A 16,696-nucleotide genomic window follows, 5' to 3' on the forward strand; every position below is an offset into this window, starting at 1 on the left:
GAAATTACTATAAAATAGGTTTTGTTTATTAATAGTGCTAGGGTAATTTGTTCCTATGGCTTATCTGCCCTACTAGATTATAATGTTCAAGGAAGGTCTTCTCCATTTTTCCATCCTCCACAGCATCAGGCACGAGTCCCTGCACACAGTCTATTATAAAAATATATTTGCTGAAGGAATTCATTTGTCATTTGAAGAAAGAGCTTACGCTCCATTACAGGTGCCAGCAAGTGAAACATGTCTCCTTGGCCTAGGTTTCAGAAGTGAAATCAAGATCTGGACGGTCTGGAGACAGGATTTCTCTTAGAGTATTGCATTTAAAACACGAAACTCATCTTGGCAGAAAATGTGTAACCAGGGCCCTCAGTCAAAATTTACCGTTTTTTCTCCTCCTGATATTAACCAGATTTTGGTCTTTAATCAAGATCATTAAAAATATTTAATCAAAAAACTAAATTAAGGTTCTTACTAGAGTGATTTGATTGACAGAGGTAGACACAGAATAGCTCAATTTCAGCAAAGTAGCTGACAAAAATCCCTCATGATATTATATTACAAACAGCTGGTACAGTGATGGGAGCATTCTACTTAGGATTTGGGGAGACTTAGGTGCAAAAGCCTCTTGATACACTGGCTGGATGTGATTCTGGGCAAATCACTTTACTCTCTAAACCTCAGTTTCCACATTTACAAAAAAGGAGAATAACAGATCCATCTCACAAACTGTCAATTGGATGAAACGGCACAAACTAGGTAAAATGGTTTGCTCTTAAAGTGATCCATAGATGTTAACCTGTTAATTCACGTTAACATTAATATTTTCTTGGACAATATGGGCAAATAAATATAGGCTGTTTGAGTCGATTCAAGAAATGGCAGTGGGGCAACTGCAACATGCAAATTTTTTGGCTTTGGGCAGAAACAAAAACAAATAAGAGCCAATCTATAAACTAGTAGAGAACAAGAAATAAACAGGAGATTATTTAGAGGCTGAGGATCAGGACACAAAAAAACACATGAAGAAGATGTATATGGGGAAAGGAGAGGTTGTAGCTGAATAGCCACAGCCCAATAGTATTGACTAATGTGACAGTGTCTACTGGGCCGCTCATCTCTGATGGTTAATTTACAGGGACCTGTCCTTGGTGCTGACTTATTAATTGCACAGCATCATGAAGAACTAACTGTTGGGCTTCCAGTGAAGACTAACTGGATTTAAATCCTGCCTCAGACACATGTGACTCTAGAGCAGTCACTTGACTTCTCTGATTTTGTTTCCTCGTCTATGAGATTGGAACAACTACCTCTTAGGGTGGTTGGGAAGATCGAGTGAGAGAAGGTAATTTTCTCTGCAAATCTCAAAGCACAATATAAATGTCAGTTATATTTATTAATAGTAAGACGGAAAACACACCATTTAATTTTTTACATCATACAAAACCAGGCAGGATATCAAGAACAAGTTGGACAAGGGAATGAGGATTCAGAGAGATCTTGGCAGGCTGAACACATGGGGCTAGAACTAACAAGATAGAATTGAACAGGGCTGACTAGAATTTGTGCAATTTGGATATTTAAGAATAATTTACATAAATACAGGATAGGGAGCACCTGAGCTGATAGAAGTTCAATGAAAAAACAAGTAGGAAGAGAGAGGGCCTAATTGAGAGAAAGCTTCCCTTGAATGACTGAATGGAGGCTCCTGCCAAAGTCAGTGAGTGCAATCTTAGACTGAGAGGTTCAGTGGGGAGAGTCCTGATGCTGATAATCCAGGCCGGGCACTCAAGAACCATTGTATTCTGTTTTCAAGAAAGACACTGACCAAAATGACACAGTTACAGAATCTGAAGATTGGAAGGGACCTCAGAGGCCATCTAGTCCAACTGATACATGAAAGGAATCTCCATTATATACAACCTTACAGTAATCATTCAGCCACTGCTTCAAAACTCCCAAGGAGAGAGAACCCACTATGTGGAAGGCACCCAGAGGAGAGTTCAGTTTGATGGAAGGCCCAGAACTATGTCACATGAGGAATGAGGGAAAGAGGAGGGTTGAGAATACAAGTCTGGGGTGATGGTGGCAGGGAAGCTCTCTCTGAGTATATTAAATTAGAATTCTGGGTTGTCCTAGAAGATAAAATGAGGATCAGCGGGGGAAAGAAATTGTGTAATAATGAAACGGGCTGCCTTTCAAAGTAATGAGTTCCTCATTACTGGAAGTAAGTAATTCAGGCAAAGTTGAGGTGATCAGGTGGCTAAAAGACTACAAAAGAGATTCCTAAAGATTTGGGTCTTTTCCCACATTTTTTCCAATGAGGTAGAGGGAAAGAAATTTTAAAAAAATGCTTGTTAAAAAAATAAATTTTAAAAAGGAATCTTTATATTACTATAGTTCATTGGATAAGATTTTTCACTTCTTTTCCAGCTTTTTAACGGTTTAATCCTCACTATTGTCTCCAGTACACATGTAATGTGAGTATCTGTATTTTGAGGATCACAGAGAGGTAGTTGCTGAATTGTAAGTAGGTAGCTGGTATGATTAAGAAATTATAGAAGAGTTAGACAAGTAATCACCAGAAATCCATCATTCTCAGGGCCCTTGGAACATCTAAGGAGTCTCGCTTAGGTTACTTTAGATTAGGAAGGAACTGAAGAGTCATTAAGTCTTAGGCCTTTTTGGATGAAGTGGGAAACTGAGGCAGAGAGGGTGCTGAAGTCCCACAAATAATCAAGGAACAATTAAGCTCAGGACTCTGTCTCCACAGTCGATGGCTTTTCCTCCGTGTCACAGCTGCCTATGTCAACCACTCACACTTTCACGTATCTGTAAATATTCATGATTAACAGAGGGCCCCCATCAGGGAGCTCGGAAGGCCCAAGAGGAGTAGAAGTGTATTTACACACGGTCCCTGCTGCCAGCCTACAACACACAGAAGTCCAGTACAGAAGCAGAGGGGGCAGGGATGGCAGAGAGCACGGAGATCACAAGCAAAGCCCTCCTTTCTGAGGGGCCGACAGCGCCGTTGAGAGACCCGGGGGCTCGAAGGGGGCTGCACAACTACCAAAGGGGCAGAGCTGATTTTTGAAATCAGGGCCCACCGGTCCAAAGTCAGTCATCTTTGCGCTGTCACATGACCTTCCAAGGAAGCTGGAGAAACCCCCCTACTGGGTTTGGTCAACCTGTCAATAATTACAATCTAGTGGAGCAGAAAATGGTGAACGTTCACATGGAGATATAGATCAAATCTTAACCATTCTATTCACAAGGCACAGCTGGAGAAGTGTTTATAAGATATTTAGTCTCTCAGGAAAAATAGCAAGAAGACAGACTTCCAAAGGTTTGGCTAAAAAAATAAAAAAACCCTCCATCTTTGATGGTGAAATTACATTTTTTTAAAAGGGGACCAGACTCTCTTCTGAGCAAACATTTAATCTAAAAAAAAAAAGTCGATTCTGACTTTTACCACGCGGCCAGTAGTGACTATCTCAGACAGTAATTGCAGGGAAAACACACTTAGTGAAATTAATGCACAAAGTGAATGAGCCACTTGAGTATCAAGAAAACAAAACCTGCAGAAGTCACCAGAGCCCTCCAGTAGCTTCCCTGATGACAACCACATGAAAATAATTAAGGACCGAGGAATTAGTTTTGGAACCAAAACAAAGTTAAGCCCAACTACTCTGAATATTTTTTTTTAAACCTTCCTTTACAGGTAGGTATTCTTCAGATAAAAGAGAGTTCGCAGTTGGACAAAAACAGCATGAGGGCCAAATCTTTGGTTTCAAAATGGGAACCTGGAAAAAAAATATCCAGGCTTATTGTAAGTAAAATTTCAGAGTTGCCTACTGGGGAGAGCTATACAATACAAACTTGAAAAATCACCGTGTTCCATTGTGCTAGGATACTAACTTGAGAACATCAAATGCACAAGAGGTCAAACTGGGTTAGAATCAAGGGTTCCTCCGGCCCAGAGCTTGGTCTTTGGCGAGCCTGCTGGGAAATGCTTCCGGGGAAGGGGGGGCAAATCAGGATATTCTCCTCCAAGCACTTCTAGCTTTCTTTGTTTTTGAAACCTCCTTCAGCCCTGAATTCACCCCAATGGTCAAGAAATGATATATGTATTTTAGGGGCCACCAACTCTTAGGGCAACAATCCTCCCTAGGAGGAGCAGGTCTTTGTATCTGCCCTCAATTACCTCCTTCTGTTTCCTGGGCTGGTCCCTAGCACTGGTTGCCAGGGATTGGTCGGATGAAATCATGACGTCGTGTGAGTTTTGATCATAATCAAGCTTTCATTAACCTTCAACTTTCCCGATCACGGTGTAGCAGAGGAGTTTCCATCCCTTCCCTTCTAAGCAGTGAGACCAGAAACAACCCCAGTGGGCACACAAAGGACGGGGGTCTTTCTACAAAGAGCCACAGGGGAGCTCTGGCTATCACCCTCTGTCAAGGGGGGTGCAACAATCCCAGCATCCATTAGCTTAAACTGCTCCCCGGGTGCTGCAATGACTTCTAGGAAAACATCTGTCTCCCCACACCCTGCCAGTTCCCAAGCCAGCCCAGCCACGGGCAAACGCGCGGGGATTTCGGGGTCTCGCCGGACGGAGCGGGTCAGGAGGGAATCGCCCACGGGCTCCTCCAGCCGCCGACAACGGATTCCGGATCTGCCGAGTTGGGCCTACTGTGGCCCAGCCCAGTGTGTCACTGAGCAGCAAGGAGCAGTCTCAGCAGATTCCTCTCCGTGTCTAACACAGGCTCCCTGCTAAACGAACCAGTCACTGCAGTGAGCTACGGTGACCCGTGGGCCCACGGCCAGGCCGGAGAGCTCCCGCTTTCCACACGGCCGCGGGGCGTTACATAAAGCCCGTCCCCGGAGAACCCACACGGGCTCTTGTAGACTTCTCAGACACGGACACCCCCTCCCCCAGCCGGGGAAGGCCCGCTCATTCTTGGAACTCCTCTGTCCAGCAGCTTTCTAGAAAAACCAAAATGGGGCCAGGGCTCTCTCCCCAAGGTTAAAAGCGGCTCCCGAGTGCACTCTGCTTCCCTGGACATGCAACTCCAGGCCTCGGCCAGTGGCTTCCTAAGCACCTCGGGCAGTTCCCTCCACACCCTGGGGAGGGGCCACGTCTCTAGATGCCTTAATTTGAGATTCCCCCAACAAACGGCCCCTCTCGATGGCGAGGGCGATGTCCGGACATCCGCCAGCCCGGCTTTCCCTCAAACCGGTCCCTACAGCTGAACAGCCGCCCCCTGCCCCGGACTCCTGCCCTTGTGGGTGAATTTCCACATGGAGTGAAAGGCACTCTGCTCAGTGACTCCCTCCACAGGCCGGCTCGTGTGTAAGCGCCCGTGCGCATGCGCCCCACACACACACTCACACACACACACACGCTCACACTCATCCCAGGAAGCGGGGCTGACATCACTCCTGCATCCTACAGAAAATGATTCAACTCCATTTCACTGCATTTCCATGCGGATTAAAAATCTATTTAAAACATGAAGCTCCGGCAAATCAGAGCTTTCCCTGCTCCGGTGGAACCTCGAGCACGCAAGGTCGGACCCAAAGCCGGTTGGCTCCTGCCCCCGCCCAAAGCCTCTGGTTGTCAATGAATCACGGAGACAGACTCGCAATACTAAGGGCAACACAGATCCAAGATGGACTCCAAGCATCTGCCCAGGAAAAATGGGCGGCAGGAACACGGGAGCCAACTGCCTCCCCCGGAGCCCAGCCTGACTCCCACCACGCTGGCTCCCTCCAGAGACTCTCCCTGTCCACACACCGGGGGCTCCGGATCCTCAGCAAAAGGCCCCGAGAGGCCAAGGGAGGGGGCACCGGCCTTCGAGCAACATGGAGGCGTCAGCCCCTGCCCCCTGGGAGGCCCCGGGACCGCCCCCTGCTCCCCAGCCGCGTCCTCACAGCATATGGGAGGGGAGCGGGGGCACCTGCAGCAGCGTCCAGGGCAGTTCTCAACTTTGTGCAACTCACTTGGATCCCGAAGAACCGGGACCAAGCACAGCCTCAGAGCAGAACCGACAGAAAAACAAAGGCCCCGGTTCCTTCTCAGTGAAGGCGGGACAAGGCCTCCCTGCGGGAGAGGCTTAAACGGTCTCCTCGGGCTGCCCCCCGACACGCAGCTGCCCCGTCTCCCCCGGGCCATGTTCCAGGTGCCAGCGGGGCCTTTCTCCCAACGTTTCCCACAAGACACCTCGGTAACCCTGGGCAGTGTCCGGTGGCCTTTCCCACTCACTGAATGGAAGCACCAACATCTTTCCTTCCTCGCCCCCAAGAAGGGCTGGATTTCCCAACGTTCCGAGAGAAACCCCCTTTCTCGGGGTCCCCTTGCCCAACCACTGGCCCGGCTTCTCAGAAGCGCGGGCCGGGCCACGGCCTTCGCTCGACCTGCGGTCACAGTCCCTCCGGCCCGGGGTGGCTGGAGCACCAGGGTGGCCGGCCCCAGACCGGCGAGCTTCCCGAGGTCGCGCACTCTCCCCGACGGCGGCCACCTCGCACCGCGGCCAAACCGGGAAACCAGACCACTCCGAGGCAGCCGAAGCCCGCGCGGCCCACAAGTCCCAAGTTGGGGCTGCCGAACCCAATCACCGAACGACCTCCCCTCCCCCACGAGAGCCCGGCTCCTTCCAGAAGCACCCAGCAGCCATCTCCAGGTCCTACCTCGATGAGGAAGTCACCGGTTCTCAGGCCCGCCTGCCACGCTACTCCTCCTTCATCCACAGACTCCAGGTACTGCAGGGCGGGGAACGCCGGCGTCGGGGTAAACTCTTCGATCGGGGTGTCAGCTGAAGGACAGAGAGCACACGCCTCAGTCAGGCCCGGGCCGGACCCTCGGCACCGCCCAGGGCGTTCTGGGAGAAGGGGAGGAGGGCAGGTCGGGCCCCTCCAGTTCTCCTGCCTCTCCCACACCCTCCGTGAGACAGAGTGATGGGCCCTGGTAGCACACATCGACATGGCTGTCATTTTCTTGGGAAGCTTCCGTGACTAAACAGTTTCTGGTCTAAAAATGGAAGGTTCCTCCCCTGGTATGCAGGACTATCAAAACAGCCGCCCGAACCCGGGCCTCCGAGCTCCAGCCGCGGCACTCGGGGCTGCTCTCCCCCCGCCGCCGGGGGCTCGGGAGTGGGAGTCTGTCCCGGGCAGCTCAGGCCTCGAGGCCTCCAACTCGGGGAGCAGCAAGGCCTCCAAAGTCCTGCTCTCAGGGAAGCAGAGGCAGGAACACACACACACACACACACACACACACACACACACACACACACACACAGAGTCTCACACACACACACAGTCTCACACACACACAGTCTCACACACACACACAGTCACACACACACAATCTCACACACACACAGAGTCTCACACACAGTCTCACACACACACACAGTCTCACACACACACAGTCTCACACACACACAGTCACACACACACAGTCACACACACACACAATCTCACACACACAGAGTCTCACACACACACACAGTCACACACACACAATCTCACACACACACACACACACACACACGCGCGCGCACACTCTGTGGGGCCCTCCTTCCCCTCTTCCTCAGCTAAGTAAGGTGGGTTAGATTGCTCATGGATCCTAGGGCTTGAGAAGGAGACTTCCATGGGCATTGTGGGTCTGTGAACAGATGAATAAAACTGTATCAACAGATTAAAGGACAGCACCTCTCTCTCTCTCTCCCATATACACTACCTTCCTCCCACCACAATCCCCTCCCCCTGTTTCTCTCTGTTTCTGTGTGTGTCTCTGTGTCTGATACACACACATACACACACTATCCCCTCCCCCTGTTTCTCTCTGTCTGTCTCTGTGTGTGTGTGTCTTTCTGTGTGTGTGTCTCTTTCTCTCTCTTTCACCCCCCCACAATCCCCTCCCCCTATCTCTCTCTCTCTCTCTCTCTCTCTCTCTCTCTCTCTCTCTCTTTCACTCACACACACTATCCCCTCCCCCTGTTTCTCTCTGTTTGTCTGTCTCTCTGTGTGTGTGTGTCTCTTTCTCTCTCTTTCACCCCCCCACAATCCCCTCCCCCGTCTCTGTCTCTCTCTCTCTCTCTCTCTCTCTCTCTCTCTCTCTCTCTCTCTCTTTCACTCACACACACAATCCCCTCCCCCTGTTTCTCTCTCTCTGTGTCTCTTTCTCTCTCTTTTTCTCACACACACACACACACACACACACACACACACACACACACACACACACACACACACACACAGAGTTCCTGACCTCTAAGTTAAGTTGGGCCGAGCACAGGGGCAGAGGGCAGGTTCCCGAAGACCCGGGGCAGGTTCCCGAGGACCGCGGGCAGCCCTGATGCAGCGCTAATAGCCGCCCGCTCTGCACCTGTCCCCCTTTGCACTAAGGCTCCCCGCACACGTGCGGCCTTTCCCTGCCCGGAGCGGAGCCCACCTGGCCGCCTCGGGCTTCCCGGCCAAGTCCCGGAGTTCAGCCAAGACGTGTGGGCCTGGAGGGCGGCGGGGGGCAGCTGCCCCCACAGGTCCGGGGGCTCCATGGTAACCCGAGCCGGCTGCAGCTGAAGGGCCCCTTTTTAGCAGGGCGGGCTCATCCCCCTCCCTTCCCCTCCCCTCGCCCCCCACTGCCGCCTCGCCTCTGACTCCCAGCCCGCGGCCGGGCAGCGGCCGTTTCCCGGTGCCTCCACTTGAGGCTGGGCGCCTCCGCGAGGCTGCCGCTGGCCCACGTCCGCAGCCGGGCCCGGGGCAGAGCGCCGCGGGCTTCAAGGGAAGGAGTGGAGGCGGGCGGCCGGCAAAGCCATCTTGTGCAGAGGAAGAGCCCCCGGCCGGGCCGGGCGGCTGCGGGCCAGTTGTCTAGCAACCGGGAGCCGGGGGAGCAGCCGTCCCGCAGCGGGCCGCCGGCCGCCTCCCCGCGGCCCCCCCTCGCGCCCACACGTGTGCTCAGAGCCGGGCCCGGGCTTACCTTTCGCCCCGCGCAGCACGAAGCCGAAGCCCTCATTGTCTTTCTTCTGCAGGACCACGGTCTTCTCCTCGATAATGCAGTCACTGTAGAGAGAATTCCGGGGATAGCGCCCGTTATTGTAGCCCACCATCATCACGGCGGCGGCGGCGGCCGCTCCTCCGCCCGGGAGGTTCATCGTCACGGCCCCCGGCTCACACCGGACCCGAGGACCCGAGCAGCATGGGAAAACCGGAGCGGCGGAGGCCGGGGGAGGGGGCCGGACGGAGGCAAGCGGCGGGGGGGCGCCGAGCGGGGAACCAGAGCATGACACAATGGGCGCTCAGGGGAGAGCCGGGACCGCCGGGGGGCCGCGCGCGGGGGGGCGCATTCCCGGGGACAGGCTGAGCCGAGAGGCGATCATGGCAGCCGGGGGCTGGCGCGCGCTCGCCGACGAGCGAACTAAGTGGGCTGGCGGAGCCTCCTCACTCCCAAGCCCCTCTGGGGCGGCGGAGCCCGCTGCATCTTCCGGGGCGGCCGGCGGGCAGCCGAGCCCGAGCCCGGGGAGGCGGCATCCCGGGGAGATCGCCGATCCGCTCCGCGCCCCCTCCCCCGCCTGAGCCGGCCGAGGCACAAGCGAGGCGCCGAGCCGCGCGGCGCCCCCGGAGCCCCCTCTCAAGCGAACTGCATGCTGGCTGCCGCGAGAAGAGCCCCCTCCCACCCCCGATCAGCTGACGAGCCGACGATGGGCACGGCGGGCAGCTGCCTCGGCGTCATCCGCCACAGACCTCCCCAGCGCCGAGGAGCTGCATAAATTGAAACGGGAACGAGCGGGAGCGGCGGGCGAGTGGCAGGGGAGAGGCCGGGCTGCCCCCGACCGCGGGCGGCGGAGAGAAGCCCGGGCCGGCGCCCCCGAGACCTCGGAATGGCTGCTCCCCACCCCCAGTCAGCAGCACCTCGGGAAAAGGCTGCAGGGAAGGGGGGGGCAGCCGGTGCTCCCGCCCCTTGCAAATGCAAATCCCCGACACGTTTGGCCTCGGGTCACCGGCTGTTTGGCGGAACTGAGGCTCTCTCGGTCTCTGAGTCTCTGCCCCCTCCCCCTCCCCGTGTGATCTCTCTCCGTCTCTCTCACACACACACCTCCCCACCCCCCTTCTGCTCCCTTTCGGGAGCTCCTTTTCCTTTAACTCGGGGCAGAATTAGCCTCTGTCCCCAAGCCTCTGCCCGGAGATACTCCCAAGAGAGTGAGAAGTTGAGTCCAGAGCTAAAGCCTCATGGGATGGCCAAAGTCAAGAGTCTCAGTGCAAAGGCTGAAGCTCCCGTGCTCGGTCAGTGGGAGCAAGAGGGAAATGGACGACGGCTCCATCCTCAGTGACCAGGATCTTGGGGGCAGAAGGGAGCTCCTTCCTCCCTTCCCCTCCCCCCTTTGGTAAACAAGAGCCAGCTCAGGAAGGGGCCAGAAGCGCAGCAGGACCCTGCAGAAAGTTTGAGACAGGAAAGGGAGCCCTGGGGCTTCTCGTGGGCTCGCGAGCCTGGTGACATTAAGCCAGCCCTTGCAAGGGATCCTGTGATAGCACACAACCAATAAGTAGCAGGCAAGATCCCAACGTGGGCCTTCCTGACTCAAGTGCACCAGGGAGGGGGATCTCCGGATGAAAGGAAAACAGGCAATTTCAACATTTGTGAAAGAAACCCGGTTTTTCTGGGCTCTGGGTTTCACCACATGGAAAGGGGGGGGGGAACCACTTTGAACTGATGAGAGGAGAAAGGAAACCTTGTAGATGGGGAACTGAATGCCCAGGGCTTCGAATGCTCTACCAGTGTTCAGAGTCATTCTCCCCTCCCCGCCAACAAATCCACGGAGGCAGAAAGCACTTCAGCACTGGGGGTTTGTAACAGGAGGCCTTGGAGAAGGACTTGGTGTCCAACTGACTCAGGAGAGCCCAGAGGGCGAGCCCGCTTTCAGATCTTGTAATCTAGTTCCCTCCGTCCATGCCCTCCTGGAAATCAGGAACACCCGAGCCGGAAATCCCTTTCTGAGCTGCACTCTACGACCTCAGGCAAATCAGTTAATCTCTTAAGATTTTGCTTACACACAGACACACACAGACATAGACACATACACACACACAAACACAGACACACACAAACACAGCCCATTTGTAAAGTAGAAATACTCCTGTCCTGTTCTGACCTAAAACTTAGCTCCTTTCAGAACCACAGAATCTCGCGTCTGAAAGGAACCCTAACCCACCCAACACCCCACACCTGAACGAGGACCTTTAAAACAAAAACAGGCGGACACATTCTAGGAGGGGAGCCCAACCACCCAACACCCAGAACTGAACAAGGACTTCTCTAAAACCAACAGGCAGACACATTCCCAGTATATTCTAGTAGGAGAACCTGAACCACCTAACACCCCACACCTGACTGAACAAAGACCTCTAAAATGTAAACAGGCAGACACATTCCCAGTATATTCTAGGATGGGAGCCCGAACCACCTAACACCCAGAACTGAACAAGGACTTCTCTAAAACCAACAGGCAGACACATTCCCAGTATATTCTAGGATGGGAGCCCGAACCATCAAAGACCAAGCACCTGAACAAGGACCTTTAAAACAAAAACAGGCAGACACATTCTAGGATGGGAGCCTGAACCACCCAACAGCCAGAACTGAACAAGGACCTCTCTAAAACCAACAGGCAGACACATTCCCAGTATATTCTAGGATGGGAGCCCGAACCACCCAACACCCAGAACTGAACAAGGACCTCTCTAAAACCAACAGGCAGACACATTCCCAGTATATTCTAGGATGGGAGCCCGAACCACCTAACACCCAGAACTGAACAAGGACTTCTCTAAAACCAACAGGCAGACACATTCCCAGTATATTCTAGGATGGGAGCCCGAACCACCTAACACCCAGAACTGAACAAGGACTTCTCTAAAACCAACAGGCAGACACATTCCCAGTATATTCTAGGATGGGAGCCCGAACCATCAAAGACCAAGCACCTGAACAAGGACCTTTAAAACAAAAACAGGCAGACACATTCTAGGATGGGAGCCTGAACCACCAAACACCCAGAACTGAACAAGGACTTCTCTAAAACCAACAGGCAGACACATTCCCAGTATATTCTAGTATAAGAGCCCGAACCACCAAACACCCAGAACTGAACAAGGACCTCTCTAAAACCAACAGGCAGACACATTCCCAGTATATTCTAGGATGGGAGCCCGAACCACCCAACAGCCAGAACTGAACAAGGACTTCTCTAAAACCAACAGGCAGACACATTCCCAGTATATTCTAGGATGGGAGCCCGAACCACCTAACACCCAGAACTGAACAAGGACTTCTCTAAAACCAACAGGCAGACACATTCCCAGTATATTCTAGGATGGGAGCCTGAACCATCAAAGACCAAGCACCTGAACAAGGACCTTTAAAACAAAAACAGGCAGACACATTCTAGGATGGGAGCCTGAACCACCAAACACCCAGAACTGAACAAGGACTTCTCTAAAACCAACAGGCAGACACATTCCCAGTATATTCTAGTATAAGAGCCCGAACCACCAAACACCCCACACCTGACTGAACAAGGACCTCTAAAATGTAAACAGGCAGACACATTCCCAGTATATTCTAGGATGGGAGATAAGATAAAGACAAATAAATAAAATAAGTTAGGATATAATTAGCACAAAAAAGAATATAATTAGTGCATGAATGGAGAATGAAGTGCTAGAAGATCACATGAGGGAGAGATTTTTTCAGGCTTTTTTTTTCTTTTTCTGGGAGCTGGGGAAGGAAAGGCCTGGGGAAGGCTTCATGAAGAAGGTGCTATCTGAGCTAGGATCTGAAGGATGGGTAAAAGTCAAGGGGCAGAGATTGTGTGGAGAGGGGTACAGGAAGAAGGGAAGCCAGCTTCTGGTGAGTTGAGGGAGATATGGAAGCCCTCAAGAGCTTTGTAAACATTAACATGCTGAATGGCTCCATAAAAAAGCAGGTGCTACTGGTAGTAGGGATGGTGACGGTGAGGTTGGGGGAGGGCGGGATGCTTCTCCAGTTTTACAAATGAGGAAACCCAGGGCCAGGGAGATGACTTGACTTGGCTAAGAAGGTACAGGGAGTAAGCCCCAGAGGCAGATCCTTGGACTCATACCCCCGACTCCTACATCAGTGCTCCTTAGGGTGGTCTTTAAACTTTCCAGCACTTGATGGCCTCCTTTAGTTTCTCCGTCACCTCTAAATGGAGACACCACCATTCCCTGAAGACCATAATCCTCAGTGCTAACCTCTGCTCCTCCCTCTCCCCCTCATTCTACATCTCATCAGTCACAAGTGCCATTGGCTCCCAACCACCCTCATTGGAAGCCACTGCAGTCGTAGTTTTCAGATTTGTCTTCCCACGTCTCATCTCTGCTCCCTCCAACCCAGCCTCCTCATCGATGCAAACAGAACAGAAATCACAGCTCATCTCGGGGTAGTTTTGTGCTCATAAGCCTCCAATGGCTCCCTGTTGCCTATGGAGTAAAGTGCTGATAACTTACATTAGTATCAAGACATTTCATGATACAACTTAAGTCTACAGGGTTCTCCCCAAATGAATGTAAGATCATAAAAGTGCTTAATAAATGCTTGCTGCTGATTGAAAAAAAATAAAGGAACCAGTGATTGTATTAGGAAGATCTGAGTTCAAATCCTGGCCTTGTGAAGGCGTGACCTCTACTCAGTTCTGTGGGTCACAGTTTCCTCATCTATAACAAGAGGGGGGGGGCTAAGATGGCTTCTGCAGTCCCTTCTAAGTCGATGAGGGCACCTTTCCAAGCTCATCTCCTAAGAAGCCATCTCCCTCTAAAGCACTTGGGTACAAGGCAGTCAACAAAGTCCTGGCTCCATAGCCTGAGGATCCAGGTGCAAATCTCGCCACTGCTGCTTACTGCCTTCATAAGCTTGGGAATATTACTTGGTTCTCAGTTTCCTCATCTGTAAAATGAAGGCTAGATGGCATTGAAGGCCCAACCTCTTTAGCTCTCAATTCAGAGTTCCCACATTTCCCCGCCCTGCCCTTTGCTCCAGCTCTGCTGGACTCAGGGGCCATCCTTCCACTCTCTGCTCACGCTATGTCCTCTTCAGGGGAACACAAGGGAATGAAAGAAGTGGACACCGACGCACTTCCGACCTATTGGGGGTTCAAGAGAGTGGGGAGAAAAGGCAGCAAAATGTGAGAGTGGCCGGTGGGCCGTGTGCCCGCCCGTGAATCCCTGGAGGGGGCCCGAAGGGATGGAGTGGGTGCCCTGAATGGGCAGCAGTTTCAGAGGTGGGAGGCAGGACCTGGGGGAAACAAAGCAAAGCAAATCCCCAGGTGCTGCCCCTTGGCCCCAACCAGTCTTCTTGTGCCATTAAAGACAGGAGAGCAAGAGCTTTCTCAGACCAGAACAGATCTGCTCTCTTGCCGAGCCCACACTGAGCTTGGTTCCGAGACCCAGACCCGGGCTGGGAAGCGTGCTGGGTGGGAGCAGGCTCTCCCGGTAGCTCCGGGAGAACCTTCAAGAGAGAGAAGGATCTGCGATGCGCGTTTCCAGTTTTGCTTTTTCTGCTGGTTTACAAACCTGAACAGCACAAAGTCAAGATTCCCCCTGCAAACATGGAGAGAATTAGAAGCTCAGTGTTGGATGAAACACTTGTAAGAGAGCAGGAGAGCCAGGAGCCCTTTGATCCCTAGTCACATGGCAAATCTACCTGGAGCCGTGGCTGCAGAGAGGGAGAGCACAGCTTGGCTCAGAGGATGCCTGAGGCATTTGCACACTTCTCCAGCAGGTGTGTGTGTGTGTGTGTGTATGTAGAGGCATTTGCATATCTCTGCTTCTCTAGCAGGGTGCATGTGTGTGCATTTGCACACTTCTCTGGCAGGGTGTGTATGTATTGTGTGTGTGTGTGTATGTGTAGAGGCATTTGCACACTTCTCAGGCAGGGTGGGAGTGTGAGCATTTGCACACTTCTCTAGCAGGATGTATTTGCACATTTCTCTGGCAAGGTGTGTGTGTGCATTTGCACACTTCTCTGGCAGGGGGTGAGTGTGAGCATTTGCACACTTCTCTAGCAGGGTGCACCCCAACTTCTTGAATCTGGGTTTTCTCCTCGACAAATGAGGGCTGTTAACCTAGACGGTCTCTTAGAACTCCCTTGGGCTCTACATCAAATGCTCAGGTCCTGACACTGCTGAGAAATTCAGGAGCACCGGCCGGCCCGGTTCTGTTCCTCAAGGCCACGCGTGTGAGTCCCAGCACAGGCTGAGTTAATGCAACCTTTCTCCCCCACCGGCCCTTGAGCCAAGAGCTGGAGGCCGCCTTCTCCCCTCCACTCCAGCGTGGGCTGCTGCCTCCCCTCCGAGCGATGTGGCAAGGACCCGGAGGCTGGCTGGTACCCATCCTGCCAGCTGGTGTTTAGGATTTATCAGTCACTGAACAAGTTCCCCTGGCAGCATCTCCTGATCCTGGAGGAGGCGAAAATAGAGGGCCGCAGGAAATCAGCCGCCCCTGGCAGGAAGAGGACGGACCCCGAGGTGGGTCTGGTTGCCCTAGCGCTCATGGAAGGGACAGACTATGGCATTTCAACTTGGCCCAAGAGGCCTGTTTGGGCAGAGCAGATGGCGCCGACCAGGGATGGAGGAGTCTCTGTGGAGAGGGTGACCCTGGCAGCTGACACACTGATGGTGTTTTTTCCTCCTTCTGAGTTGGACAAAAGTCTCAGTGACTGACCAGAGTATGGAGACATCTTGGGGCCCTTCAAAATCTACTTGGGATCTTAGTGAAGGCCATTCAGATGTTTTCATCAAGGGCACGTCATCAACAAATCTGCGAGCCCATTCCCTCTGGTTTTTTATTTGGAAGGTGGATGTTTCCCGTACACAGGACAACCAGAAAATAACAAATAAGTTTTTGAAAATGGTTGAAATATGAAAATAGCCTCTGAAAAACAGAGCACCGTTTTATAATCTACACCAGAAAGAGGCCCCAGATTGATGAGAACACATGACTTGGAGTAGGCAAGGCCCGAGTTCTAATCCTGCTCCGGCCGCTCAGCCGGGTGACACTGGGCTAGCCGTTCAGCCATTACCTCAGTTTCCTCATCTCCAAAATAGGGACGACCACAGCATGTAGCTCACAGGCTTGTTGTGAGGATCATGAGACAATGAGTCTCAAGTGCTTTGCTCATCTTAAAGCACCAGCTATTATTATTATGGTTATCAGACCGATCTTCTCTCAAATACTCCAACTTGATCTATTCAATTTTCTTGACATCCTCCTCCAGCCCATCTCAGCTACACACGGAGGTAGTCATCCCCTTGATCTTGCCACCACCCACAAATGTTCCACTTCCATCTTCATGAACTCTGAAATCCCTTCATCTGATCATAATATTTTCTCATTCCATCTTTCCCTCTGCCTTAGTGCCCCCAACCTCATTCTTCAAACTCACTGAGACCTCAAACTCTTCATCTTTCAACACTGTTCCATCAATAGTCACTCTCTCCTTCCTTCCTCAATTTCCTTCCCTCATCCTCTTGTCCGATCGCTCTTTGCCAAGCCCCAGAGCTGGACTGCTCCCTTCCATTTACTTCCTTTTCTATAAACCAAGCGGTGCTGTCCGGAGTCTGAGAAAGACTTGAAAAGACCTGGGTGGCAGCTAGGTGGCAGAGTGGGGCATTCAGCCTGAGGGCAGGGA

General features: G+C 52.4%; 1 protein-coding gene across 5 annotated transcripts in view; it reads right to left on the minus strand.

The window, feature by feature from the left end:
* SHANK2 (SH3 and multiple ankyrin repeat domains 2) overlaps positions 1-16,696 on the minus strand; it is a 483,554-nt gene that overhangs the window by 181,836 nt on the left and 285,022 nt on the right. For all 5 annotated transcript variants that reach the window (XM_051965794.1, XM_051965793.1, XM_051965791.1 and 2 more), the window contains 2 exons: positions 8,972-9,054; positions 6,682-6,806 (listed from right to left, as the gene is read on the minus strand). In XM_051965794.1, coding sequence (XP_051821754.1) covers positions 6,682-6,806; positions 8,972-9,054 — 208 coding nt within the window. The remainder of the gene's footprint in view (positions 1-6,681; positions 6,807-8,971; positions 9,055-16,696) is intronic.

This window comes from Antechinus flavipes, chromosome 6 (genome assembly GCF_016432865.1).
Source record: "Antechinus flavipes isolate AdamAnt ecotype Samford, QLD, Australia chromosome 6, AdamAnt_v2, whole genome shotgun sequence".
NCBI classification, from domain to species: domain Eukaryota; kingdom Metazoa; phylum Chordata; class Mammalia; order Dasyuromorphia; family Dasyuridae; genus Antechinus; species Antechinus flavipes.